A 10,130-nucleotide genomic window follows, 5' to 3' on the forward strand; every position below is an offset into this window, starting at 1 on the left:
GTGGAATACACACATTTTCTATACTTCACAGATGCCTTAAAAAGAAATTAAAAACATGTTCAATGCAGCTCCATTGCCTGTTTTCCATATGTCCTCTTTATTATCATTTATTAATTTAGCTTTCTTCACTTGTAAATGCATTCTATGGTACTGTGTTATTGCCCCAAGGAAAACTTTTTAGTTTTTTTTGTTCCCCAATGTGTAAGCATTTATGATTCCATATATCCTGTGTGTGGGAGGTATGAGTCTGTTGTACGGCAGTGAGTCTGTGACTGTTCTTTATTGTATAACGGAATAAAGAAAAACTTTGCTAAGGAGATGCTGCCACCTGGCGGTGAGGATTTAACATTGCACATTGGAGGCTGACAGGCTGCTGCTAAATTCCCTCTTAATGACAGTTTCATTTCAAACATATACATGAGACAAAGACAGGGGAATTTGATTACATGTCCTAAGGTAACAGGAACTAAAAGTGTTCATCGAGAAAATGTATAATGACCCTATGACAATTTGGCCTATACCATAACCCTGCTTTGTGGTATGATGGTAGGTCTAAATATTTAATTGTAATGGGGTTAAAAAAAAAAAAATCATTTATTTCTACCCAATAAGAAAATTACCATGATGTCACTTTGACAACAGAACCAGGCGTTTACTTTTTACTTGACTGTACTTTGACCCCAAAGACTGCATAACGCATAAAAACGGCTTTATTTGGTTCAAAATGGCTTAGCACAGCGAGAACAGATAACATAAAGTATTATGTTAATTTAAGGAAGTTGTACATATATTTCTGCCACCCGCGTTAGGCTTATAACCATGCTGATATATTTTCATCATGTTGTCAGCAGCTGATCTTGTGCATTTTACCTAATTATAAACAAACATCCCGATACTTTCCCCTCCAACTGCTAAACTGATTTATTGCTCTTAATATGAGATAAATATCATTTATGTCATGAAGTCCATAAAGAGTCGAAAAAAGTAAAAAAAGGCAGCTCAAGTGGAATTGTTATGTGTTGAATGACACGGACGGATTTTGATGTTACACACACGCCTCAGTCTGTCCAATCAGAGGACGCGTCTCGACGACGTAATTCCGTTCATGTGACGAACTGACATGGAAGCCTCCACGCGCATATCTAAACTGTAAAGACACTAACTGTACCCGGCTAACTCGTCTTTTGTTTTCGGTTGTTTTCTGTAGATATGAGGTACTTGCTCCGACTGGGGCACTCGTTTGCCCGCCTTCACGTCCGCTTATGTCACCAAAGTGTTTACAACAGCCACTCCAAACCGCAGACAGTGAGGGTGGACCTTGGAGACAAGTGAGTTGACTTTCGCAGCCTCCGTTCAGTTCAAGCGTTCAACTAATAGCCAGCAAGACATAACGCCAAACATATAACGGCTGTCAGTGTGTAGCTAGCTGCTGCTGTTTTAATAGCCTCACTCTTACCCGTGCAGCTCTTAAACATAAACCAGAACAGAGAACTGGGGTGTGTGAAAGACGGAATTAAGTAGCTAACTTTATTACCTGTAAATATGCCACTGGTTTAGTATCTCATACATTTTGATATGCTGTGCTCTCGTTGTTTTTGTAGGAAACTTGAAATCTCTTCAGGGAAGTTTGCTAGATTTGCTGATGGATCTGCTGTGGTACAGGTACAGAAACGTGTCAACACTTACACCACACAAGTGCAGGGCAGCACACTCCTCTTTTATCCACATTCTTCATACATGTTGCTTCTTCTGTTGCTATTACTGTCTAGATCCATGCTGTATATACACCCTCTACTGCATGTCTGACTGTCCATCTTTGGATAAAGGATCTGGCCTCTTTTGCTCTTCCTGAGGTTCCTCCCCTTTGATAGAGGGATTGTGAAGCCCTGTGACGTATGATTTAGGCCTTTAAGTACATTTGCTCAGCTTGACTCGAGTTGACCCTTAAATATTGGACCAAATTAAAACATTACTAGTTAATAGTTACATTTTGCAAACTACAAAATGTTATCTGACATAACCTTACCCTGACTTTCACATATGCGCATGAAAATGTTCACACTGAAGAAGGTAGGATACTTTGCGATCAATTGAATTGTTGACAAAATTGGTATATATGTAACATGTGTGGAACTACTGCTTACAGCGTAGTAAATCTAAACTATATTTTTCATTAACCTGTTCCATCTCTTTTTGAAGCTGGGAGAGACATCTGTGATGGTCACTGCTGTGAGCAAAACCAAACCTTCTCCGTCTCAGTTTATGCCTCTTGTGGTATGTTCTCAAACATCAATGTAAAATTCTCAATCTTCTCTGTTTGGAGCTAATCCTAGTCATTCACAAGAAATGTTCTCTGCTGTAGTTACATCTATGTAATGTAAATGTATTTGGAAGAGGCATTTGTGGGTCGGGTTGTGAATGAATGTTCTCTCTAATTCAAAGGTTGACTACAGGCAGAAAGCAGCTGCAGCAGGTCGTATCCCCACTAACTATTTGAGGCGAGAGCTGGGCACCACTGACAATGAGATCCTCACCAGCAGACTGATAGGTGACTTGATAAAAATGTGTCTTATTTTATTAATAACTTGCTGTTGACTTTAGTGCTTTCACTGACAGTTCCTCATGTTTTTGTTGCCCAGACAGGTCAATTAGACCACTGTTCCCTTCTGGTTACTTTTATGATACTCAGGTCAGTTCAGTTTTAAATTGTTTTCACCATTATCTTTTGCCCTCTTTTTTTTTTTTTTTTTTTACTAAAATTAGATTAATTTGTATTTGTCTCCAATATCTTGTGTATGTCTGAAGGTTCTTTGTAACTTGCTGGCAGTTGATGGTGTCAATGATCCAGCAGTGCTGGCTATAAATGCAGGTGAGTTAAATCTCAGACATCCTTGTTTTCCAGAAGGTAAAGTTTTTTTGTTTACAACATTGGCTAATACAACCCTTTCTTTCATTGAAGCTTCTGCTGCTCTGGCCCTATCTGACATCCCCTGGAATGGACCCATAGGTGAGGGACACAAAACAGATTTAGGCCTGTTGGCATATAATTAGAATTTTGTACCTTCAATCCTGGTTTTCACTCATTCACTCAATTTCAATTATTGTACATTTCGTTCAAATGGACTAGCTTGTGACTCCATGTGTGTTTGTGTTTTTACAGGTGCTGTGCGTATGGGCATGGTAGACGGAGAGATGCTGATCAACCCCACCAGGTCAGAGATGTCTTCCAGCAGTCTCAACCTGATTGTGGCCGCAGCCCCCAGCAGTCAAGTGGGTAAGTTGGCAGATTGTATAACACTCCCAACAGAAGCTCAGAGGTTTATTTACTGAAAATTGATGACGGGTGTCTTAAATGCAAATGTCGTCTAAAGACATCTGCAATTGTCAGCTCAGTGTCTCAGGTCATTAACTATCCTTTCAATTGCATCATACACCACTTTCTTTAATGTGACGGTCTGCCAGTGATGATTGAGGCATCAGCTGAGAACGTGCTGCAGCAGGACTTTTGCCACGCTGTGAAGCTGGGAGTCAAACACAGCCAGCAGATCATTCTGGCCATCCAACAGATGGTGCGAGAGCGTAAAGTCACCAAGCGGACTCCGATCAAGGTCTTCTCAGCTCCGACTGACATGGTGGAGCATGCTCGGCAGTAAGACCAGTGATGATACTGTTTTCCTTTGTTTCACTTGGAATGTATTTAGATATGATTTTTACTTTGCAGCAATTGTAAAAAAACATTTAATTGTTTGTAAATAAGACAAATCCAGTCAATATTCTTGTAATGGTTAACCCACCTGCACGACAAAAATAGGATTCATATCGTTTATCTCTTTGTAATGTCTTCTTTGTAGATTTGCATCTGAGAGGATCTATGCTGTTTTCACTGACCACACTCACGATAAGGTAAGGTTCTTTCACAACATCGTGTGGCCATTTTGAGCCTATTTTAGCAAGCACTCAGTTTTCTGTCTGTGGATGAAATTATTTTAAAGCAGCCAGAATCACTGATGTGTTTCTTCTCTGTGATCTGAAAATGTTTATTTACATTTCCCATTATTATGACATTAATCATATCACTATCTCGTCTTAGATTTCACGAGATGAAGCCATCAACAAAATTCGACTAGAAGCTGAAGAGAACCTAAAAGGTAGATTATCTTCATGTTGCATGGAGGGCATGGAGTTTTAAGTTGGCTGTTTCAAATATTGTTACACAGTCATTTCTTTCTATTGATTATGTTTAAATTCACTCAAGTCTTTTTTTGTCAGCTGAGCAGTGTCAATTCATGTCTTCCAACTGTAGAAAAATTCCCACAGGCTGAGCCCTTTGAGGTCATCGAGTCCTTCAACACAGTGAGCAAAGATGTCTTCCGCAGTTTAGTGCTTAATGAATACAAGAGGTGAGTCCATGGCAAAATGAATGTATAATGTATTATGACACATGTTGGACCCCTGTAAATGATGCAAAACTTTTTGTTGTAGATGTGATGGGAGGGAGCTGACATCTTTAAGGAACATTTCCTGTGATGTAGATCTCTTTAAACCGCTGCATGGCTCAGCTCTGTTCCAGAGAGGACAAACACAGGTAGGTACAGAGCAGGAAGGCCACCGTAATCTTGGTAAAGAAGAATATCATTGTACCCATTTTATTAAAGAAATGGAAGACTAATGTTTGATATGGGTGTATGACTTCCTAAAGTGTTAAAGTAAAGCTTTACTGTGGAAAAAGCCTTGATGTAGACTTTAACAGAGAAAGTTCAGTCCTTGTTCTGTTTCTTTCCCTGTAGGTGCTGTCCAGTGTCACATTTGATTCCCTGGAATCCAGTATTAAAGCAGACCCAATCACCACAGCTTTGAGGTAACAGACATTAATCCGCACATTCATACTATTTACATTACTTACACAGTTCATATACAGCTAATTAAAAGTCATGATTTGCTTCTTTTCTTTGTCATCCATGATAGTAAATGATGGGTGTTTAGGGTTTAAAGGTTGTTTTGAAAAAATAAGCAATTTGACGCCTTCACTTTGGGCTCTTGGAAATTGTAATGAGCATTTTTCATAATTTCTTTAAGATTTTATTGACAAAATAATTAATCTCATTGATAGTAGCAGACATATTTTCCTGTCTGTGTCAGAATGGCATGACATTTATGACATATATTATCTTATGTGGTAGCCTAAATTGTCCACACAGATCAAAATAAACCATTGAGAGGTTTTTCATTCATTTTCTTTCTGCAGTGGCATCAAAGACAAAAACTTCATGCTTCATTATGAAGTGAGTAAAGTGCTGTTTTCTTTTTTAAAGTCACATTGAATATCAGGTGTATGATTGTGTATTCCTTAGTTTAGTTTTTGAGATAAACTTGAAATTAACATCGCCTTTTATTGCAGTTCCCTCCATATGCAACCAATGAGATTGGGAAGATGGGAGGCATCAACAGGAGAGAGCTTGGACATGGTTTGTAGTCATTGTCTTCGTTCCCATCAATATTCTTTTGGACAAAGACTGTAAATGTGGATGTGTTAGTTGATGTTTTGTTGATGTTTGTGTTTATCTAAAGGGGCACTGGCTGAGAAAGCTCTGAGACCGGTCATTCCTAAAGACTTTCCTTTCACTATCAGGGTCACTGCTGAGGTGCTTGAGTCAAACGGTGAGTGTGGTGACGCACTTTTTACGTTTTTAAAACAATACGGTCGCCACAGGAAATCTATTTATTGTCTAGCAGGATGTCTGAGACAGGAACATGGGGTTATGATGTCTGACAGCCTATTGCTGTATTTCCCTTCCTGTCCCTATATCCACCTCTTTATGTTCTTTCAGGATCCTCTTCAATGGCTTCAGCGTGTGGAGGCAGCCTTGCACTGATGGATGCAGGTACCACTACCATAATGTCTGTTGTCGATTGAAAAAAAAAAAATAAAAATTAAAGTTCTGTAGCAGCTTTAATTTTGTTTCGTTTCCTTATAATGTATATATTCACATAATAAATTGAAGTTGTGCGATAATATGTAGCTAATGTGTCCAATTTTGTGTCTTCCAGGTGTGCCCATCTCTTCTCCTGTTGCAGGTGTAGCAGTGGGCCTCATCTCCAAGGCTGTTCCAGGGAAACCTGATGAGATCCAAGACTACAGATTACTAACTGATATTCTGGTATGGAGTACAACTGCAGCGAGTGTGTGACCAACTTAGCTATACTGGATATGTTGAATATGCGCTAATTGTTATTTTCTAACCAGGGAATAGAGGATTACCTCGGAGACATGGACTTCAAATTAGCAGGAACAAACAAGGGCATCACTGCATTACAGGTACAAGTTGGCTCATTCTGTAGCTGAAGAAATATTTCTCCTGGCCTATTTTGAGAATGCATTTTGTTCATGGTTCCTAATTTATACACATTTATTTAACCTCCAGGCTGACGTAAAGATCCCAGGTTTGCCTCTGAGGGTGGTCATGGAGGCCATCCAACAGGCCACTGGTAAAATAAGAAGAATGAAGTTTTTTTTTACAAAAAAATAAATTGTGTACACATTTTTGGTGGTGGGTTAAATGACCTTTGTTTCAATATTATTATTCTCTAGTGGCAAAAAGGGAAATCTTGGGCATCATGAACAAATGTATCGCAAGCCCCAGAGGGACTAGGAAGGAGAATGGACCTGTTGTTGGTAAGACTTGTGTTTGAGCATAAATTTCACACATTTTGAAGGAAGAGGATGATTGATGTGCATGCGTTTATTCTTTGCTTTAGAAAATGTCCGGGTGCCTGTTTCCAAGCGAGCACGCTTTGTGGGTCCAGGAGGCTACAACCTTCGCAGACTACAAGCTCAAACGGGTAACATGTAATCTTATATTAATATTTAATGGAATAAGAAAACCAACCAAAAACACGACTTCTTTGTGATTAAAATACAGTTTTGTCATTTTTATCAGATTTCTGCACAACACAGACACATTTAACAGCATTTTGTAACTGGAGATTTTGTTTTTTCCGCTTAAGGTGTGACAATTAGTCAGGTGGACGAAGAGACTTTCTCTGTGTTCGCTCCAACGCCGGGAGCCATGGCTGAAGCCCAAGAATTCATCACTGACATCTGCAAAGATGATGTGAGTCTCAAACGCTTGTAAATGCACGCAGATGTTTGCATGTGTATATATTCCCTATGTGCATTAAAGGGCTTTCTGTCTTGTGTTGCAGCAAGAACAGCAGCTGGAGTTTGGTGCTGTCTACTCTGCCACCATCACTGAGATAAGGTAAACTACTGCATGTAAAAAAAGTATTTGTTGCCAGTTATTAGCAGTCAATTTTAACATGCTGTGTAGCAGAATTTTATTTATGTTTTCCATAAATAAATCAAACCTTTAGCATTCAGACAGCTTCTGAAGTCTTTTCCTGCTCTGCTTCAGGGACATTGGTGTGATGGTCAAACTTTATCCCAACATGAGTGCTGTCCTCCTGCACAACTCACAACTGGACCACAAACGGGTCAGAAAATTTCCTTCTTTACTGTTTGCCTTCATGTCCATGTTTCTATTTGGATTTTAGAGGGTAATTTCTCTGTATATCCTTCTTTTAGATCAAACATCCAAGTGCTTTGGGTTTAGAGGTGGGACAGCAGATACAGGTAAGTATCAGTAACTATAAGCTGTGTTGTTAAAAGTCGCATTCTGTGTTTACATTCTGGACTCATTTTTTCTGCCAACAGGTCAAGTACTTTGGACGGGACCCAACAGACGGAAGAATGAGACTTTCACGGAAGGTGCTCCAGTCCCCTGCGGCGACTCTCGTCAAGACAATGAGTGAGAAACAGAGCATCTCCATGGGTTCTAGCAACAGCCACACGGACAGCACTGGTTTGTGACACATCAGGCTAACTTCTGGCTTTGCAACCAAAGTGGATTCTAACTTTGGTTTAAACCAAGAACATCAGATCCAGTGCCGTACATAAAGAGGTTTACCCTGCTGCTGTGGTGGGGTATGGACTTGGTTAAACCGCACTGGAGTGGACTGCAGCTCATCACATAACAGTGTCCTGTTGTCATTGTGCGTCAATGAATGTGCACAAACTGAATGAGCACTTGGGTAAGAACGAGCAGTGGACACATGATTTCAAATATTATGAATCTGTTGTAATTTTAAGTGTCCCCTTGTATGGTGTCTTGTTTTCAGATTTGCCAACTCAACATTTACTGCATTAAGCAGTAGGGGGGTTTATATATTCTATCAGTGTCCTCTGTCACAGTGATCTAACAGCTTTTACCCAACAGACACAGTGCAATCTAACAATGTTTTAACATTCATGTGTGTGATAACATTGCCACTTGTGTGTACGGGATTTACCACGTGTTTGGTGTTCACTGTGGCAGTGTGTCGTCTGCCAAGATCAAGATATGGACAGAGAGGGAAAAGTGGGAGAGCTTTTGGTATATTTTCTTTTATGTTGTGTATGTGAGTCATCTATAAATAAAACAATGTTGGCTTTGTAGTGTTACAATTCACAAACATTTTGAGCAGAAAACATGCACACATAAAAAAACAGATGATAATCTTGCTAAAGCCAGCAACAAATAAAGTGCCACAAATTATTCTCGCTCAATACAGCCAGTCAAAACAGTATGAAACCAGTCGTAATAAAAGTAGAATTACTTCTTAGGCTGTAAAAAAATAAAACGGGTTACCTTAGCACCCAATGACCAGGCAGTGATAGTGACACTATGTTAAGGTTGAAATCCTCTTCCACCCACCCACCCTGGAGCCTGCCTAGTCATTCTACCACTGTAATACACGGCAGCTCAAATGGGCAAATAGACAAGGACCAATTCACTAATTGTAAGTCCCATGAAGACACCTGCTTGACATCCAAGATACAAAATTCACGACAACTTTATTTGTCCTTCAAGAAATGTGTGCCAGACATAAAGGTTGCAGCGTGAGAGATACAATATAGTGCTGTTACAGACATAAAGCACAGACACCTGCAATCTTAAGTTTATTCAGGTACATGCAACACAACCCCTCTTTTCACCTTCTTTTCCTTGTGCCCTGAGCTGAGGAGATTCAGTGATAGATACGTTTTTTGGTATCTTTTCCTGAATTTAATTGGAAACCGGTAGCGTCTACCTAAACTGAATACCGATTACTTTCATTACTGTTTTGAACTGTCAGTTTATTTGTGATTTTAACTTAGTTGCCATGCTACCATACCACATACCCCGATGTAATTTACTCTGTCAACGCATGATAAAATGCAATCATTATCTGCTGCTCAGCCCTAAACACCCTGAGTCCATGCAAGAAGTGGAGTCATGTGCAGGGTTCAGCCAGCTCCTATAGACTCAGATGGTGAGGGACAGATACTTACATCCTTGAGACTTTCACCCCTGAGGCTCAGAAAATTGGGAAATATCCATGATAGGAACTGCTGTTTCACACTGTCTGGACCTGCTGCTCCACTAGAGGTTCATCTGATAGACTAGGAATTTTGTACTTGAATAAGAATGCAATTATTTTGGCTCTTGCAGAATTTGTAGCCAACTGGCATTTAATATCTTACACTAAACCCATCCCAGAAATATGCACCAAATTAAGAGGGTGAAAACTGAAATAAATTTGAATTAAACTCTGTCAGTGCATGTAGTCTTTCATTTGACATACATTGTACCTGAAGCTTGTTGGGGGAATAATACAAAGAAACGGAAAGGCTTTGCTGTACCCTTCAAATCCAGGCTGGAGCATTATTAGTTTTATATGAAATGGATCCCCTTGAGCAGAGATATTGAAGTACTTGCTGCAACATGGAGTTTTTTTTCTAGGCTTGAAGACTTTAAGGATGCTCAATATCTGTACTCATAAACTGAAGTGGTGTTAAAATGATGTGTGTGTCTGTTTGTCTTACTGGTCCGATGGGCAGGTGCTGGAAAAAAGCTTTGTGTTCGATCCTAGAGCTTAATAAATTCAGAAATACTGTAACTATTATGGAGAACTGTTATTTATGTACAGTGCCTTGCAAAAGTATTCACCCCCCTTGAACTTTTCCACATTTTGTCACGTTTTAACCACAAATGTAAATGTATATTATTGGGATTTTATGTGATAGACCAACACGAAGTGGTGCATAATTGTCA

The 10,130-nt window shown here is 39.5% G+C and overlaps 1 protein-coding gene across 1 annotated transcript; it reads left to right on the forward strand.

Moving 5' to 3' along the window:
• Positions 1–1,062: 1,062 nt before the first annotated feature.
• pnpt1 (polyribonucleotide nucleotidyltransferase 1) lies at positions 1,063–9,879 on the forward strand. The gene is made up of 28 exons (XM_030441519.1): positions 1,063–1,328; positions 1,602–1,662; positions 2,200–2,274; positions 2,443–2,548; positions 2,640–2,689; positions 2,806–2,869; positions 2,960–3,007; positions 3,161–3,274; positions 3,463–3,649; positions 3,852–3,903; positions 4,091–4,148; positions 4,304–4,400; positions 4,483–4,585; positions 4,788–4,858; positions 5,246–5,282; positions 5,399–5,465; positions 5,569–5,658; positions 5,829–5,882; positions 6,049–6,158; positions 6,245–6,316; positions 6,423–6,486; positions 6,590–6,673; positions 6,757–6,840; positions 7,006–7,112; positions 7,204–7,259; positions 7,413–7,491; positions 7,583–7,630; positions 7,712–9,879. Exons 1-28 carry the CDS (start codon positions 1,210–1,212, stop codon positions 7,865–7,867), a joined length of 2,313 nt encoding a protein of 770 aa, XP_030297379.1. The 5' UTR covers positions 1,063–1,209; the 3' UTR covers positions 7,868–9,879.
• The last annotated feature ends 251 nt before the right edge of the window (positions 9,880–10,130 follow it).

Source organism: Sparus aurata, chromosome 15 (assembly GCF_900880675.1).
Source record: "Sparus aurata chromosome 15, fSpaAur1.1, whole genome shotgun sequence".
Classification (NCBI taxonomy): domain Eukaryota; kingdom Metazoa; phylum Chordata; class Actinopteri; order Spariformes; family Sparidae; genus Sparus; species Sparus aurata.